Source organism: Procambarus clarkii, chromosome 68 (assembly GCF_040958095.1).
Source record: "Procambarus clarkii isolate CNS0578487 chromosome 68, FALCON_Pclarkii_2.0, whole genome shotgun sequence".
Classification (NCBI taxonomy): domain Eukaryota; kingdom Metazoa; phylum Arthropoda; class Malacostraca; order Decapoda; family Cambaridae; genus Procambarus; species Procambarus clarkii.
The window spans coordinates 12,394,904-12,413,662 of record NC_091217.1 but is presented as its reverse complement, the minus strand read 5'-3'; the positions used below and the strand labels follow the sequence as shown (position 1 = coordinate 12,413,662).

Below are 18,759 nucleotides of genomic sequence, written 5' to 3'. Positions count from 1 at the left end.
TAGCATAAAGTTCAGCTGTGAAGATGCTAGTCTCCGGAGGTAGGCAACACATATAAGTGCGGTCATGAAAAACAACAGAGTAACCTACACCGTCCGCAGACTTAGACCCATCGGTGCAGATGGAAACGGAGCGGGAGTGAGAAGAAAAGTGCTCAAGGAAACGGCATTTCAGAACCGTAGGAGGGGTAAAAGCTTTAGTGATGCAGGTCAAGGGTGTACAAAACTTCGGAAGGGGGACTCTCCACGGGGATAAGGAAGGAACAATATGAGGAGAAATATTAGAAATATGAACTGAAAGAGAATCCCGTAAGCGAGATAACCGGACAGAAAGAAGGAGGTGGTGAAGAGGAACAGGAACTAAAGGAGGGGTAAAAGTTAAAGCACGACAAAGGTGAGAGGAAGCGAAGACAGTAGTGATCACTGCGGTCCTGGAGAGACAGGAAGCCCTTGCCCGAAACGCATTGCGTAATAGTGGCTTTAGGCATTGTATGTACTAGCTCTATCTATATATCAATCCATTAATGTAACATCACTTGTATGTATATACCTTACCTGAATAAACATCTGAATCTGAATCTGAATCCAGTGTCAACATACAAGCTGAGGGCGGGAGCCGAACGAAAAGCACCAGCGCTGAGGTGCAACCCAGTATGGTGCAAAGCATCAAGACAGCGAAGAGTAGAAGGAGAAGCAGACGTGTAAGTAGGGCAACCATCATCAAGTTTAGACAGGACGAGAGAGGAATGTAAAGCGAGGAGAGTGCGCCTATCCGCTCCCCAAGAAGTATGGGACAAAACCTTAAGGAGGGTAAGGGCCTTAGAGCATTCAACTAATAGGTAAGAGATATGGGCCGACCAAGACAAACGAGTGTCAAAGATTAACTCCAAAACCTTAGCGAAATCCTTGTACACAAGGGGTTGACCATAAAGCGACAAAGAGGGACGAAGAACAACACGCTTCTGAGTAAAAGTCATAGCACAAGTCTTAGACGTAGAGAACCTATGCCCTGATCGATGGCGCAAGACGACACGGCATCAATTGCAAGTTGAAGCCGCCATTGAAGGAGAGGCGAATCATCACCCCGATAGCAAAGGGTAAGATCATCGACATAGAGACACCATCTGGTCACCACTTGGTCTGGGAGACATCTCCCGTCACGCAGGGTGCATGCAGTCGCGCCTCCACAGATCTCCAGTATCAGCTCTTGATACTGGTAATGGCTCAAAAGGGCCACCACTTACGGGCTATTCATGCCCGTGCCACCTCTTGGGTGGCTTAATCTTCATCAATCATTCGACATAGAGAGCGGAGAAGACGCCAGAAGGAAGAGAGGAAAGAAGACCATTGAGGGCAACCAGAAAAAGAGTAGTGCTCAGAACACTACCTTGGGGCACACCCCTCATATTGCTGAAAAGAGGCAGAGTGGTACCAAGCCTCACTCGAAAGGAACGACGAGAGAGGAAGCTGTGGAGAAAGAGAGGGAGATTACCACGAAGGCCAAAAGAATGAAGTTGGGACAGAATATGAATAACATAACAAGCATGATATAAGATGATGGCAATGATTACAACGGTGATGTTATATGGCTTAGGCACATATCTTGGGGTAGCACACGATACAGTGCGAGTATCGTGCAGTGTGAGTATACAGTACAACGTTTAGCATTTAGCAACCCAATGTGCCTTTGTAAGGCACATACATAAGGTCCTAATACGCAGATATTGATGGGTTGAAAATGTTGACAACCTCCGAGATAAGGTATATATTTGATTTCAATTAAAAATTAAAATGCTACACATATACTCATTATAAGCTTCTGAAGTCAGGAAATATACAATGATCAATACGAAACACCATCTTTTGAAAATGCCGCCACAAAGTGCATTGCGTCAGGATTAATATTACAGGGAGGAGCCCCAGTTAGCCAATCACAAACAAGTTACGAAGAAAACGGCTTTGTCGTTGGCTGAAGTATCAATGTCGTGACAGAGGTGAGTATGTCAGGACTCAGAAGCAGCCAGAGGACGACGGAGGACGGTGACTTTGCTAATCTTTATCCTAAATAGTCTACATTTGCATTATGGAATTCTACAGGAATTTGTCAGGTAACACTATGGTGAAGTGGAGGTAATGCGGGGTTACTATGAGAACATGTTGTGTGTGTATAGTGCAGCACACTGATGGTGTCAATGTGCTGCTTATCGTGTGATGGTGTAAATGTGCTGTTCATAATGATAGTGTAAATGTGCTGCTCGTGGAGTGGTGGTGTAAATGTGCTGCTCGTCGTGTGGTGGTGTAAATGTGCTGCTCGTCGTGTGGTGGTGTAAATGTGCTGCTCGTCGAGTGGTGGTGTAAATGTGCTGCTCGTCGAGTGGTGGTGTAAATGTGCTGCTCGTCGAGTGGTGGTGTAAATGTGCTGCTCGTCGAGTGGTGGTGTAAATGTGCTGCTCGTCGAGTGGTGGTGTAAATGTGCTGCTCGTCGAGTGGTGGTGTAAATGTGCTGCTCGTCGAGTGGTGGTGTAAATGAGCTGCTCGTCGAGTGGTGGTGTAAATGAGCTGCTCGTCGAGTGGTGGTGTAAATGAGCTGCTCGTCGAGTGGTGGTGTAAATGAGCTGCTCGTCGAGTGGTGGTGTAAATGAGCTGCTCGTCGAGTGGTGGTGTAAATGAGCTGCTCGTCGAGTGGTGGTGTAAATGAGCTGCTTGTCGAGTGGTGGTGTAAATGAGCTGCTCGTCATGTGCTCCCCTAGTTGTACTTGCGGGGGTTGAGCTCTGACTCTTTGGTCCCACCTCTCAACTGTCAATCAACTGGTGTACAGGTTCCTGAGCCTACTGGGCTCTATCATATCTACATTTGAAACTGTGTATGGAGTCAGCCTCCACTACATCACTGCCTAATGCATTCCATCTGTTAACTACTCTGGCGCTGAAAATGTTCTTTCTAATGTCCCTGTGGCTCATGTGGGTACTCTGTTTCCACCTGTGTCCCCTTGTTCGCATACCACCCGTTTTAGACAGTTTATCCTTATCTACCCTGTCAATTCCTCTTGAGAACTTTGTAGGTAGTGATCATGTCTCCCTCTTACTCTTCTGTCTTCCAGTGTTGTGAGGTACATTTTATGGAGCCTTTCCTCGTGACTTGTGCCTCTTAGTTCTGGGACTAGCCTAGTGGCATACCTCTGAACTTTTTTCCAGCTTCGTCTTGTGCTTGACAATGTTACGGGCTCCATGCTGGGGGCCGCATACTCCAGGATTGGTCTTACGTATGTGGTATACAAAGTTCTGAATGATTCCTTACACAGGTTCCTGAAGGATGTTCTGATGTTAGCCTGCCTCGCATATGCCGCAAATGTAATTCTCTTTGTGGGCTTCAGGAGACAGGTTTGGTGTTATATCAACTCCTAGATCTTTCTCTATGTCCCTGCAGGACTCCATTGGTGATGGTGTATCATCATCTACACCATCACACTCCACGTGTCATGGTGTAAATGTGCCGCTCGTTGTGCAATGGTGTAAATATGCTGCTCATCGTGTGCTACTGCCGCATCATTCCCACCAACAATAGGTTCAAGTTCTTGATGGCTTTTATCAACCTTTGTAGAAAAAAAAGTTAAATGATTTTGGTGTTAGTGACTGGGAAGCACTGGATGTTGATTTATTTACCACTGTTCTTATTGGTATATTTTGCTTAATTACATTACTCAACCATAATACTGTATTATCAAGCCAATGTGTTTTTACATGTTTCTTGTTTTTCCTGCTGCATCCCAACATTCCATAATGGAGTTTCATTAGTTTAGTACAGTATACTCAGCATATCAATACCGTAGACAGTGGTGACTTGGTTATGTAGTCTTCAGGCACTGTACCCCAAAATGTTTAAAGCTAAAAAAGTTTTGATTGTGTTACTGTTGATTTAAATTTAGGGTATGGTAAAATCGTATACAAGACAGACAAAACTTGTTTTCCACTTGGCCCAACCACTTAGGCCAGACAGTAGAGTGACGGTCTCTCTTTTTTTTTTTTTTTTTTAGGTTGGTGTTCAATCCCCAACCGTCAAAGTGTTTGGACATCATTCCTTCCCTCTGTTCTATCCTAAATCCTCTTTCCCTGAATTTTGCTTTCCTGGTTTTTCCATTGGACAGATTTTGGCTTTGGAGGCTATTTTGGTATCTTTGGTACATCCTTTTTTGTCTCTCTCCTGATCACTGGGTTTGACCCCTGGTGTCCATGCTCCAGTTACTGTCACCGGCTTCCTCCTCACGTTTTTCAGGGCTCGGTGCCATAGCACCTACTCTTCCCTCACTTGATGTGCTCAGGGATGTCTCGTCTGTTGGCTAGGGCTTTGTGATCAGTGCTCACCAGTCCGGCCAGGCATTGGCAGATGTCCAATCATCAGGCTCACAGCCCTATGCGGGAGTATGCGGCGGTGTGACTAGCGCTGTGGAGGATTTGGCAGGACTGGTTGAGGTGGGGGTTCCTGTACCTCATGCCCCAAGTCCAGCTGTTGCTCCGGGTTCTGGCTTAGTTGCCTGAACCTTCTTGGTCATAGGACCGGGTTCTTTCTTTTCTGTCTTCTCCTTGGTTTGTGGTAGCCCCTTCGGTTCAGGGTTATTTTTGGAAGGCGTTTTTGTTGGCTTTGGTCTCTGGAAGTCTGGTTGGCGAGCTTCATGCTAGTCTCTGGCCCCAGGGGTTTTGTTTCTTAGGTCCTGGTGTTTTTTTTTTTTTTTTCCAGCCGTCTCCTTCTTTTCTGGCAAAGAATGAGACTGCAAGCTTTCGAAGGGGTCCATTGATTGTAGATGCTTGGTTGGTTAGGCCGGGGGTGCATCACGCTCGATGTCCGGTAGCTGCTTTACTCCGCTACCTGCAGGTCACCGGTTCTGTGTCGGATGTGCTCCGGGTTGATCCGGTTTCCCTGGTTCCATGTTCCAGGGCTTGTTTCTCAGGTTGTCCGCTTTGTGATTAAGTCTAGCCAGCCTGTAGTTTACCCTCGCAACCATGATGTTAGGAAATACTGTATGCCGCTCTTTCGGCTCTGTCTGGTAATACATCTTGGGATGATATTTGGTCACGAGGTTTTGGAGGTCGAACACGACCCTGGCTGCCAGGTATCTCTTGAATGTCTCCGTTCCTCTGCGGCCTTGTGTAACTTTGTGGTGCCTGTCGCGACAATCTGTTTCTTCCTCGCTTTGTGACCTGTGGTGCTTCCGCCTTCCTGGTAAGTCCCTGTTTACATTCTCTGTGGGTAGTTAGCTTCCCCACAGAAAACCAGTTTTGAATGTGATGAAACACCAGTTTCTGGTTGAGCCCAGGACACCCTCCATTCCTTTGGTTGGCACCCTTCATCATTCAAGAACTGAATTGGCTCACCAAGGGGTCGGCTCCCCCCTTCCTCTTGTGGGGGATGGGTACCTCTAATGAGTGGAGGGCTAATTGAATGAAGTGGTTTTTTGTTTGTTTTCTTTCTGGGGAAGTTCTTTTGCTGTTTTGAGGATGTAGCTCGCAATTCTCAACCAAAGAGTGATTCGTTTTGATTTGTCTACTTTTCTGAGTGCCTTCCCCGATCGATGGCAAGTATGATATACTCAAAATGTAAAGTGCTCATAGGCCATTGCTCTCTGCGCCTCTCTGAGGGGACCAGGTTCTGGCTCCAGTTCCCAGTAGGCAACAAGAACTCTTAAGACAGATGACCCCAACTAATATGGCACCATATCAGAAAGATAGCTTGAGGAAGCCTCCCAGGGCTCGCCCAGAAACTGGCATTTCATCACATTCAACACTGGTTTTCTTCATATCCAGTATCTTTATGGTATGGGGCACCCAAGGATAATCCTAATATCTTTCTTTTCTTGGTCAGCACAAAAATAAAGCAAATGAAGCCAAACATTTATATTATAACTTAATTTAATAAACTTCTGTTTTATAAGTACAGTTGGCCTAATTGTTTTGTTAGGAATTCTGAGTCATGTCATAACATTACATACTTTTATCAGCTTCTGACTGGGCATCACTTCTGCCATTTGGTGTTGCGTGTGCTGCTGTTGGCTTTGGTGCTAAAATGATTTGTGATAAAAAAGTAAGTTCAGCAATTGTTTTAGTTGGTTTATAATATGTCATGTACCTATTGTTCATTAAAAAATTTCATACTTTCCATTTTGAAGTTGGATAAAAAATAAGTCTATACTTAAACAAGTACTTTCTTCTTATCATTAATGTACATTAGTGTTTTTAATTACATTAATTTTCAGGGACTAAATCACTAAGTATGTACATAAATAAAAATGTTACAATAAGTACATTTGAAATTAGAGTATTTGTAGGTGCACATGTCATATTATGAGCAAGGATTGCAGTGTATACCAAAAGCACAATGTATTCATGACCTTTAAGAGGACTTTTGTCAGCATTATTTTACTCTTAGCAGAGCTTTCAGAAATGTATCTTTTGAAAAGTTATTTGCAGGTACTGTACAGTAGTCATTTATCAGTTGGCAGTTTTAGCTTTACTATTATTACAAGAGTGTAATAACTGTGTAAATATATTCTTAAATTTATATGCTATCTAATTGTATTTAATTTTGTATTGCATAATTTAGTGGAAAAATATTTGTATAGATGCTAAATATTTATATACTGTACAAAACTTTCTTTTTAATATTAGTTTTGTATTGGTAGTATAGTAGCCTACAGTAATGTGTATATGGATACCTTAACTTCTATACAATAAGACTAGATATTGCTCTATGATGTGGAACTAGCTGGTGACTTACACAGCAGTGTTGTGTAATAATATTAACATGTACAGCCTCATATTTTGAAAGCAAAACATGAGAAAAGTATCCAATCCTGAATTTTTTTTGTGTAGCTGTTATGTTCGTAACTTCCTGGCCAAAATGTGGCTTATTTTCTTGGCACTGGAAGTGGCCATCAGCATGGAATGATGGAATTGTAGTACAGTGTATGAAGATGATAGCAATAACTAGTAATTTGCCAAACACCCCTTTCCCCTTGACGTTGCTGTGGGGGTAGATAACAATTTTTGTCAACTATCACTGATAATTTGCCATCTACAAGGTTGCATCAGTTGCAAAGTTCTGTAGGTCTGCCAGGGGACCAGTGCCAGAGTTTAGTTTAGTTCATTTATTATGCACCCCATACTCATCCTGTGAGTGGTAGTGGAAAGGGTTAAGAGGCACATAATGGACTCGGGGACTGAACCCCAAAATTCAGCTAGGTAAGCAAGTTAGTTTTGATGAGCTAGTTAAAAATTTTAATGTATAATGTTACATGAACAGTGGGTTAAAGACCGACCACAAGTACAGTCTCCAAGCATTTCCGAGGTAAAAACACTGGTGGCATTGCCATCACAGAAACATTGGTCTGGTCATCCAAGGAAGATGTCTTCAAGGTCTCTGAAAGTTCTGAAGCTTTCATTGGAACTTCATGTTACAGCAAGGTTAAACCTTGAAGTCTTCCTGGGATGACCAGACTGATGTTTCTTTGATGGTATCTCACCAGTGTTTTCCCCTCAGAAGCATGCTCAATACTTCCTAATGCCGACTTGGCTGCACACAATAGTTAACATATTTCCATACAGTACTTTGGTGGCTTGCTTCCTTTAAAGTTATGATATGAGCAATGGTTTCTTTGTTTTTACATCACCACCATAGAAATGTCTTGCCATCAACCCCACTGTTAACCGTTATAAAACACAGCAAGGTGCCAGAGCGAGATGTACAACACAACCACTTGCTATGAATACCTGGGGGGCAACTAAACACCCCAGCTGTGTGGCTCCAAGGAGGTAATGCACTGTAATGTTGTGTACCTGGTGCATACTTCTGTCTGCAATCTTTCACTCTTAAGACCATCATCCCGTTTTTTTTTTTGCCACAAGTATATGCTGCCTTGAGCAGGGGGTGCATAATTTTGACTAGTACAGAGGAACCTCGGGTGACAAACAGCCCCATCTACAAGCATTTCAGGTAACGGGCGAGCCACTCGCAGAAAATTTCTCGATTGACGAGCTTCCGCTCGGTTAACAAGAAAACCACGTGGTGTTTCCTAGCGTTCCCGCTGGTTCTTGGACGCCTCCGACGACGGTGTTATTGTTGTTTTCCATGACGAGCTCAGTGCCGGAATGGATTAAATTGGTTAACCGAGGCACCACTGTACAGAACTAGGTTATGCTCCATTCCCTGTAGCTGCCCCGTTTGGGGTTTAGTCGACTTGGCTGAACCTAGTTTGGAAATCTTGGTCGGTGTTGCTTTCCTTGCCTACTGTGGCCTTGACTCGGTTGCATGCCACTGTTTGTTGCTAAATTGGTTGAGGGAGCCTAAACTTTACTTGCTTTGTTTCCCCTGGGTAAGGTTTGACTTTGGTGGCTATTCTGGTGTCTGGGGCAGCCCTTTTTGCTGCTGCCGCAATTGTTGGGTGTGAAGTCCATGGTCTCTGTTCCTGCATCGCGCTCCTCCTCTTCGGCCTTTTTGGGGTTAGGTTGCCTGGTACCTTCCTCGGCACTTGTTCAATGTATTCACGAATGTCTCGGCTCTGGGTTGTGGCTTTGTGACCAGCACTCGCCAAACCGGCTAAGGTTACTGGTCTCCTCTCCTTATTGGGCTTACAGTACGGTTTAGGAGTTTGCAGTCATGTGGCATGTGCTGTGGAGAATATGGATTTCTCTGTGCTCTGGCTACATTTGAACTCTGTGGTTCATTCTCAACCAGGGGCATTCGCTTCGGTCCCTGCCTCTTTGGAGCTGGACGCTACATCTAGCTCTTTTGCTGGGTTCTTAGAAGTTGGTTCTCCATGCTGTTCATGTCCAGGGAGTGTACAACATCCTTGCATTTGAGCTGTCCTGGTTCCTTCCTGTCTACACAGTAGACCGTCAATAGTGCTTCCTTCCTGTGATTTTGCGAGACGTTTAGGCACCTGGATGTGGACCATGTTGTATTGGCATGGTCTCGGTGCCTTCCTTTGCATGCGGCACCATTCCCCGATAGTGAGGGTCCCCTCATAGTGGCTGTCTTTTGGCTGGACTGGTAGAGAAGGGTGTTCCTGTATCTTGAGCTTCCTCCCTTTCTCCAGTTTGGGTGTTGCTCTATTTTTTTGGCCAGGATGGAGTTCTACAGAGGGAGGGTGATCCTTCTGGCTTTTTGGTTGCTGGCTCGGCCGTGGTTTCATGTATTGCTTGCTCAGTGTTTGAACCCGGGTGTTTTTTCTGCAGCTCCGCCTCTATCAGTGGGGCGGTCGGATGACGTACTATGCTGGTTCCACCTCCTTTGCTCTTTGGGTCTGGCATTATTTATGCATATTTATCTCCATCTCTATGGCAATTGGGTGGTTTCATTGGTAGTGTCCCACCTGCAGTCTTTTTTGCAGTGATAGTATGAGATTTCTTGGCACTCCTTTTGCCACGTCCTTTCTCTTCGTTGTTCTTCAGTTTGAGAGTGGAACTCTCCTTTCTGGCCTGACTTTTTCTCGATTGGCATTTTATGCCAAATACCGTTGCCTCATCGTGTTGAGCTGGTGGAGCCACTGCAGTTTGCATGCGTGATCGTTATTATCTCTGATCTGTTTTGCTTGCTGTCTTGTGTTACTTTATTTCCGGCCTGCTCGAGCACCACCTGAGCCTGCTTGCTCCCTGGACCATGTTCTCTCGTTTCTTCAGCTCTGTTTACTGTGTTCCCTTTGGTCCATGATCATTTCTGAATCTTTGTTTTAGGTTTCTATTGCTTCCATTTGTTGGATGGAAGCAAAATTCCCACTCTCCTCTGATGGTAGGAGTTTTGTTCTTTGGCCCTAGTAGATGGTTTGTTTGCAGCCAGCTCCTTCTCTTTTAGAGAAGAATGAGTCAGTTGGCTTCCAAAGAGATTTTGGTCATTGATTTTTGGTTGGTTCGGCCGGGGGTGTATCATGTGTTGTCCAGTGGCAGCTCTCTGTTACTACCACTACCTACTTGCCACCAATTCTACCCCCAGTGCCCCAGTGGATACTTTGTGGGCTTATCCTCTCAACTTGGCCCCCCTGTTTAAAGGCTTGTCTTGCTCAGGTTGTCCACTGTGTGAACTTTAGCCAGCCTATGGTCTGCCCTCGCATTATTAGAAATATGCTTTTCTCTCGGCTGAGTTTGTGAATATGTCCTGGGCTGATATTTGGGTGCATGGGTTTTGGAGGTCGAACAGAGTTCTGGCGACCTGGTATTTTGTCAGTGTGCCTAGGCCCCCTTTTGTGGCTTTGGGTTGCATGTCTTCGCCAGGAGTCTGTCTTCATAGTTCTTGTGGTGTTTCCTGGTAAGTGCTCATTTGTTTTTCTTTCTCTGTGTATATTAAGCTTCAGAGAGAGCCATGAGGGGCTCCCACCAAAAAACTAGCATTGAATGTAATGAAGTGCCAATTTCTGGGTGATCCCTGGTGTGGCTCCCTCCCTCCCTCCCTCCATGTCGTTGGGAGGTTGGTTACATCTATTGTAGAAATAAGGGTTGAGTAGCCCAGGAGCTGCCCCCCCTCCCCCGATCCCCAAAGGAATGGGGGAGGTGAGGTTATCTCGAGTTGATTTCGGGGCTTTAGTGTCCCCACAGCCCAGTCCTCGACCAGGCCTCCACCCCCAGGAAGCAACCCGTGACGGCTGACTTAACTCCCAGGTACCTATTTACTGCTAGATAACAGGGGCATAGGGTGAAAGAAACTCTGCCCATCGTTTCTCGCCGGCACCCGGGATCACAGGAGCACGTCTCCAGCGTGCTGTCCTCTCGACTAGCCGGCCCCTAGGCAAACAAGCTTGCACTAGTTTGGGAGATTTCAACACAGTGTGTCCTTGCTTGAAAAACTATGGGGTGAGTCAGATTCGTTCCATAGCGGAAGTAGTTTTATCCATCAGCCCCAGGCTATCTCTTATCTCTTTTGTCAGTTTTTTTTATTTATCATTTTGAACATGGCACATAACTGTGTGACCATTATTGGTGGTTGCAAATATGATGTACCATAATGATCAGGATTTGCACAAGCCAACTTTATTGGTCTCGATATAAATACTCTGAAAAAATCCAATTATTATGAAACCTTTATTTTGACTATGACATTTGATAGAACAATCACTTGCAAACAATTTGGTATAAAATGATGCATATATGAGCATTATTGAATCCAATCAAGCAAACTCATAGAATTTTCTCAACAATCTGATGAGAGGAGGGGGCAGTTGGCAAGCTGTTGGCCACAACCCCCCCCCCCCCTCTGACAACTGGTGGTAGAGTTGTATGGGGAGGGGGGGGGAGGTTGTAGCAGGTTGGCAGTAGGGAAAGAGATGTGGCAGCCTGACTGGTAATCATCAGGTCAGATTAGGCCCTAGGGGCCATGCCTCAGGCCAGGAATACACTGCTAGTAGCTATATTGAGTGTATAGGTGGCAGTGCCCCCACTTTTTTTTTTTTTTTTTTTTTAATAATGCTCCAAAAGATACTAATAATATATCTATTATAAGATATCCCTGTCCTGTCCTTTTTTCTCAACATATGTGATTTCAACTACAGTATGTCTAGTCATTTTTTCTTTGTCATAATGCTGCAGTTTGGTGGTCCAATAAATCCTAATTTACGTAAAGGAGAGGCGAAAGTTGTGGATTCTTTGGACATAGAAGATCTTGGCAACAAGGCAGTCTTTTGTCGGTGCTGGCGTAGTGCAAAGGTAAACAGATGTTGGTTTATTCTATTTATATTTACTGTATTTATATTAAATATTTTGCTTCCTCTTTATAAATAATAGTAATCAAGCTAAACCAAGGTAGAAAAATGAAATGCTAGGGGACAACAAATATTCATGTAATACGACCTATAGACTGTAGGGTGATGAAAATTGTCATGTAAAGATGTTGCTTTTATGTGCAAAAATATTTTTCTTCAAAACTTTATCATGGCATGAGCTTCAGTTATTGTATGTTGATTCTCAGAAATTCCTGAAAACTAGACTTCAAATCTTAGAAACATAATAAAATCCCTTAACAAAATCAAATTCAAAAGTAATTCCACAATATGGCATTAATCCATCAGCCCCAGGCTATCTCTTATCTCTTTTGTCAGAGATAAGAGATAGCAACACACAATGTTGCTAACAAATATGTATGGATATGCTTTTGAGTCCAGTACCTAAAAAACTAACTATTTTGGATCTTTACTCAAGCTTCTCGTATTTTGAAGCACTGTATCGGAAAAACCCACCAGAAAGGTTAGGCAAAACAAAACAAACCTGCCTGATTTAGTGACAGGAGTACATCTCTTCTGGGAACCTTATCTCATGGGGTTATCTTTACTCTATACACTTGCCAAACATCCACAAGAAACGAGTAGTCCAACTAAGTTGCTTTTGACCATGTGTGGCCCTGGACACGTGTCTACCAGTTCACCCATAGCATATTAACCCTTAACATGCTCGGGGTTTAATATCCTGTCATCCCCACAGGCGCATGTCATTTTGAAAAAAAAAAAAAATATATTTTTTCTTCCTAACCTGTTAATTTGTGTTCACTGATCACGGGAAAAATAATACAAAAATCGTAAGTGGCATATATTGCCCGCTATAGGGCGGGGAAGTCTGGCAAATTATAGGCGCTGACTCGGCGTGCGTCCCAGGCGGTCTGTTGCTCGCAAGCTGTCAGGCCGGAGTTGCCACAAAGAGATAATTACCGAATTATTTCAATGTCTCTGATTGATTTTTCATACTTTTTTTGCTGTAATATTATTCAATAGTGTGTAGTTTGATATATTTATATAATAAAATGAGTGAATCATTGCTGTACTCAAAAATATGGTGTGCATATTGTTGATTCAATTATGTTCTTCAATCAGTGAACAAATACTTTGTCGGTTATTACATTATAAGCACAGGTTATATATAAGTATCTGCATGTTTTGTTCACTATAACGAACCACTAAGTAGCTATTATGAGTCAAAAAGTAACGAGGAGTGACTGCCGTTTACCAGCCAGCCACTCCCGCCCTCCCTCCAGTCATCTGACTCACCCACATTCTCCTCCCGCAATAATGTTTTTGCTATAATTCACTATATACAGACGTTATATATAAGTATCTACATGTTTTGTTCACCATAACTGTACATCTAAGCTTGTATGGTGAGTAAAGGCACAAAGATGTGGCTACTCACACAGTCTGCTGATCGGCGGCCGCCCTCAAGGCCAGACGCACTAATATTTCTCCTCCAACAATACTGTGTGGTGTTATTACGCTATATACACACATTATATATAAATATCTACCTGTTTTATTCACCATACTTGTACAAATAAACTGGTATGGTGCCCAAAGACCATCGTGGTAACCAGTAAACAACACCGTCGTCTGCACGGTGGCATCGTGCAGACGACGCCACCGCCCTCACCAAAATGGCGGCTCCAAACCTTCTCTTGCTGTTTATACCCTCTATACACACGTTATATATAAGTATCTACATTTGTGTTCACCATAGCGAACCACTAAGCTGGTATGCTGAGTGCAGTCAATAAAAGGTGGCCACTCACAGTCAAAAGACATCGCCACCACCCTCCCTCTAACAGCATTACTCCTCCCTCCATGGCACACAGCGCTAAATATCACCACAATCCTGCTATTATCAGAACCCTGGTCAGTTTTATCAGTCAGGGGTCTTCTGTAATAATATCATCGCTACATAATAGTATGAACAAGTATAATTTGGCATTTTTAGGCGATGCTGTGGTCACAAGCTGAACAGCAGTGCTGTTAGCTCATGCTGCGTGCGTCAGGCTTGGTTGCTCACTCAATACTGAGGCCGATAACACCCGGGAGTTTGGCCCACGATTTTTTTTTTAAAATGGCGTCTGTTTACAAGAGCCCTGATGAAGGTGTGGTGAACCCCGTGTAACCGCGGGCTGTTTAAATCTTGCGTAGTACTCCAAATCATCATATGACGTGATGCGCAGTTGACTGGAACAACGTCCAGCACGTCATATGACGTGATGCGCACTTTAAGGGTTAAAGGAAGACCAACAAAAAAAGCAGTACCCCCATACTGGGACCCCTCTTGGACCTGCAACACCTTAAGAAGTCATCTGGCAATGCCTCGTGTCTTGAGGCAGGTCTACGCTGGATATGGGGATTCACTTCAGCGAGACCCAGTTGCAATGTGCCATCTCCTTGCTGCTGAATATATGAATAGGATATCCTATCTCAGTTGTAAATTCTCAGGTGATCCTCCTTCAACTCTGTTGATCCTTTTTCCTTTTATCCTCTCGCATAGTACAGGAAGAAGCCAGGAGTACTAATGTATGTCAAGAATTTTCAGATCCACAGAAGCAAAAAGGAAAATGCCTTAGTCTTAAAAAATAAGAACATTTAATGGACAAAGATGCAATACTGTATTATCATACTCCTCTATAAATAGAACAAGATTCCACTTACAGTACATGTTCCACCATTAGGTCTGCAATGACAGCTCTGATGTGTAACTTCACTCCCTGAATATACAGTACTGATCATGCTTTGTTACATTAGGGCAAGTTGGGATACATTCAGTAGTTAAAACAAAAGAAACATGTTCTGGATAGTAGATACAGGTACATATAATGTACACTGGTCACTACTTGGCTCTTGGGCAGATGGTTATTTATAATGTCCTTCACTATAAGAGTTCACAATATCATATTAATATATCAAAATGTACAATGCCATAACATGCAGTACTCTAAACATGAAACTAATAAATGACAACCTTGTTCTACACGTTGGCAGGTCTCCCTTGGTCTTCTCACTGGGCCGATCTATCAAATACTACTCTTGGCACCTTGGCCCCCCTCTGAAGTGTCTCCTTGTCGTGATGATGGGACTCGTGTACGACTCCCTGGGGCAGATGAGGGTTGCCTTGACTCCCTTCCCTGCCCCCTCTTTTGGCGTTGTATATGGACACCCAACATATGTATATGTTGGGTGTCCAGGCTGGGACGAAAGGGAGAATTGGGTTGTTGCACCAGTGTCGGAAAATGTACAAGGTAATAGGACCCCTGTTAAAAATGGGGAAGCACCACTGGGGAAGATGCACCCCTTCCTGCACTGGCCAGTGCTAGGCCTCTCTGACTGCCCTGGTAAGACTGCCCTCTTAGTTCCAGAACCCAGACTTTTAGAATTGATGCTGTATGGAAACTGAACCAACCTCTTATCCAGGCTCGTGGGATGGGCGACCAGGCCCCCGATGGAAAACCGGGCTCTGTAGCCCCCGCTACACTGGGCCCAGACCAAGCTACTTCATTGACTATCCTGACTACCTCTTCTCTGCTCCCCTTCCACCTCTGTGGCAGGGTTGAGTCCCAAGCCCCCAGTGTTGACCACCTCATCACTTGGAGTGGCTCCTCTCATTGTGACCACTGCACCTTTTACCCCTCTTACTGAGGTGCTTGGCGCCGTTCCTTCTGCAGACGCACCCACACAATTCTTCCCACTTCTACTTCGTTCCAAGCCTTGTTTGGTCCTGCTACATGGACTTAGTACTTTGATCTCAACCATGTGGATTACATGTCCTGACGATTTCTTTCTCCATAAACACCTCGTTGATTCGGTGGATATCTTTGTTACTTTTTAACCCCACCCATACTGGTACACGTGTCGTTGCCGTGCCTTCTCGGGAAGCAGCTGCCCGCTTAGCCTCGTCGTCCAGCATTGGAAAGAAGCCTGTTAGGATCTCAAAAAATGTCTGGTTAAATGCCAGTATTGGCACAGTGATTCTCCTGCACCATATTGCGACTGGTGTTAGGGACCTGAAAGACTGTCACGAGGATATTAAACATATCCTTCAAGCCCAAGGCTATTCTGTCCTCCAGGTTGATACGTTCACACGACTCCTCCTCGTGGTCGACATCATCTACCTCTTTGAGTTGTGAAGACCACTTTCGATAGTAGGTCCCTTCTGCCTTATATCATTCTTGATGGTGCCAGATGATCTGTTCAAGAGTACATTCCCTCTCCTAAACTTTGCAACAGGTGTTGGAAACTTGGGGATGGTCCCCCCTCAAATGCAGAAGTGCAGTGTCTCTATATCCCTTGTGTGGGGACTCAGGGTCACTTGTAAGATGGTGCTCCTCTTCCCAGGCTCACTGCACCAATTGCGGTGATGCCCACACTACCTTGTCCTGCATGTGTATGCACAACAAATTTGAAGCCATCCTCAATTTGAAACACCGCGATCATTTGTCTTTCCCTGAGGCGAGATGCAAAGTACGCTGTCTCCCCCTTTCGCTGGCATGTTATGCTCAAGTGTTGCGTTCCACCTCTCATCGCCCTCTCCTTTTTCAGTCTCACAATCGTTTCCAGGCCTTGGACCCCAGACAGACCCATAACCACCTCACCTGCTCCTTTACATTTTAAACCAGAAGGTCGTCCTCCTGGTTCTCCATCTGGTGTTTTCTCCCTTCCTTCCCAGTTTGCCCCGTCTCCTGTGTCTTCTTTCCCTTCTCCCCCCGATCCTTCTTCCAATCCCTCCCCACTGTCTTTTGGCCCTCCACACTGCTTGTCTGTCCAGGCTGTTGTCCATCCTCCTCCCAGCAGTGTTCATGTTGATCGCGCCTGTTCTCCTTCTGTTGAGAAGGAGGAAGGTCCCGTTCTCCTTCTGTCAACGCCTCAATTTTGCCCCCGGGAGGAAGTTAAGAAAACACGAGGTACCAAAAAATATTAGAAAATGTTCTTTTGAAAACAGAGTGGTAGACGGAACAAATTAAGTGAGGTGGTAGTGGTGGTGGTGGCCAAAACCATCGGTAGTTTCAAAGCGTTATACGACAGAGTACTGGGAAGAGTGGACACCACGAGCGTCCAAATCAAGAGTACTAATTGCAGTACCCTATAACTGCACTTGTGTAATTACTTAATTGCTTGTGTTGGGTAATTACACTTATTACACTACCAGCTAAGGGCTTACACATTAAGAGTCGATGGCTCGTGCACTGCTCAAGGTGAGGCACCCTAATCTGGTGGTCAGTCCTCTGCAGGACAAACTTCTGAAGACACCAGACAAGGAACTGTCAATTCAGTGTTAATGCTAGATGAGCACCCAAGGGATAGTCACCCCAAGCACATGTAGCTTGAAGTGTAACAGTTGCCATGTTCACACCAGGCTCCCAGAGGAAGAAAAAACTTTTTTATGAAGATTGCTGTTGTCAGTAATGCTTCACTGACTTTCTGTATGCTTTCCCGGTGAATGTGATAATGATAATTCTCTGCTCCTTGTGTCTCTGTGTGGGGGATGGCCAGGTTTTGGCTCTGATCTCCAGCAGACCAAACCAGACTCCTGCGATTAATGTGACCCAGTATTGGGGTGCCATCTTGATGAGGTACCTTCAGGGAGTCACAAAGGGACTACTCCCAGAAATGGTTATATAATTGTCTTAAGCCCCAGGAAGTTGATCTTTTGATGGATTTTCATGTCTTGGGATTGTAACATGATCTAAGCTAAATGGTATTGTGATGGTAGAAACTACCTTTGAACAACATTCTACTGACATTGATTTCTTTTTCAGTTTCCATATTGCGATGGAAGCCACAATGCACACAACAATGTTTGTCAAGACAATGTTGGTCCTCTCATTATCAAGAAGAAAGAGTAACAGACAAATGGAACATGTTAATAATGGCAGCACAGTTGTACAGTAAATTCCATGAATGTATTGATTAAAATACTTTCATTACGGGTTCCAGGTTCTGGCAGCTATGTTATTGTAGCATGTGTTGCTTCAAACAGATTATGTGTAACAGGCTAAGGCTTGCTGGAAATGGCATCTGTTTGGTTGTACAATGCATTTAAAATAAAATTAAAAGATGATTACACAAGGGATTCTAATTATCTAATAACAATTATACATTTTTTCAGTTGAATTATTGTAATGTTTAATTATTTTTCCAAACATAAATGAAAGGAAAGGTTTGGCCATGAAGATTTTTATGAATAATTTGTATTTGTCATGTTAAATATAATGATTATATTTTATCTACACAAGTAATCTGCATCACCAATATTCCAGCTCTCTGATATTAACCTTGAAATGATATCTACAATGCATCACCACTAGCCTATCTATTTTTTATATACTTTAAAACAAGTCTTGATAGAATATACGACCAAATAACTTCATAAATTACTTGAACCAAAAAGATATAATTGGCTGTTCTGAAATGGCATGTAAGAATTGTTCAATACTGAGATACTTAATCTGTAAAGTGGTTTTAAAAGTGTACATATAGCAAAAATAATTACAGTACCAATATATATTATATATATTTATATTATATAATATAATATATATATTATATATATAATGTATATATATATAATAGGATAATAACCCACACTTGCGTATTTGTGTAAGGAATTTGCATCAAAGTCTTTCGTGCACTCATGAGTGCTTTGTCAAGGTCTGGGTGTGATTAGGACGAGACTTGCACCTCAATGTCTAACGAGGCTGCTATTCTAGGTCCAATCCTCTTATTCTTCTTGACCTGACCAGGTCGCCTCTATTCCTGTACTTGCGGTAATGTCTTTTACTGAATTATGGTCATTAAGTTCAAGTATGTTTATTGAGACAAGAAAAAAAATGCATCTCAAAGGGATAGAGTAGCTTAGGCTATTTCTACCCCCCCTCTACTTCCAGTCCCTCAAGGGGCACACAAAAACACAAATCGCAATACAAGAATCCCATTTAACATTGCAGGTTAATATAGTAAGCACGGCATATAATTGTTACACTCTTGGGGCAAA

General features: G+C 43.7%; 1 protein-coding gene across 1 annotated transcript; it reads left to right on the top strand.

Annotated features, from left to right (window-relative positions):
• The first annotated feature begins 1,947 nt into the window (after positions 1-1,947).
• On the top strand, positions 1,948-17,834 carry Cisd2 (CDGSH iron sulfur domain 2). The gene is made up of 4 exons (XM_045769450.2): positions 1,948-2,105; positions 5,991-6,073; positions 11,563-11,679; positions 17,525-17,834. The coding sequence occupies exons 1-4, from the start codon at positions 2,081-2,083 to the stop codon at positions 17,609-17,611; spliced, it is 312 nt and encodes a 103-aa protein (XP_045625406.1). The 5' UTR covers positions 1,948-2,080; the 3' UTR covers positions 17,612-17,834.
• The last annotated feature ends 925 nt before the right edge of the window (positions 17,835-18,759 follow it).

Coding starts and splice junctions, on each gene's coding strand:
- Cisd2 (XM_045769450.2), top strand. CDS start 2,081: ATGGAATTCTACAGGAATTTGTCAG. Junction 2,106..5,990: donor ATTCTACAGGAATTTGTCAG/GTAACACTATGG, acceptor TACTTTTATCAG/CTTCTGACTGGGCATCACTT. Junction 11,680..17,524: donor GGTGCTGGCGTAGTGCAAAG/GTAAACAGATGT, acceptor TTTCTTTTTCAG/TTTCCATATTGCGATGGAAG.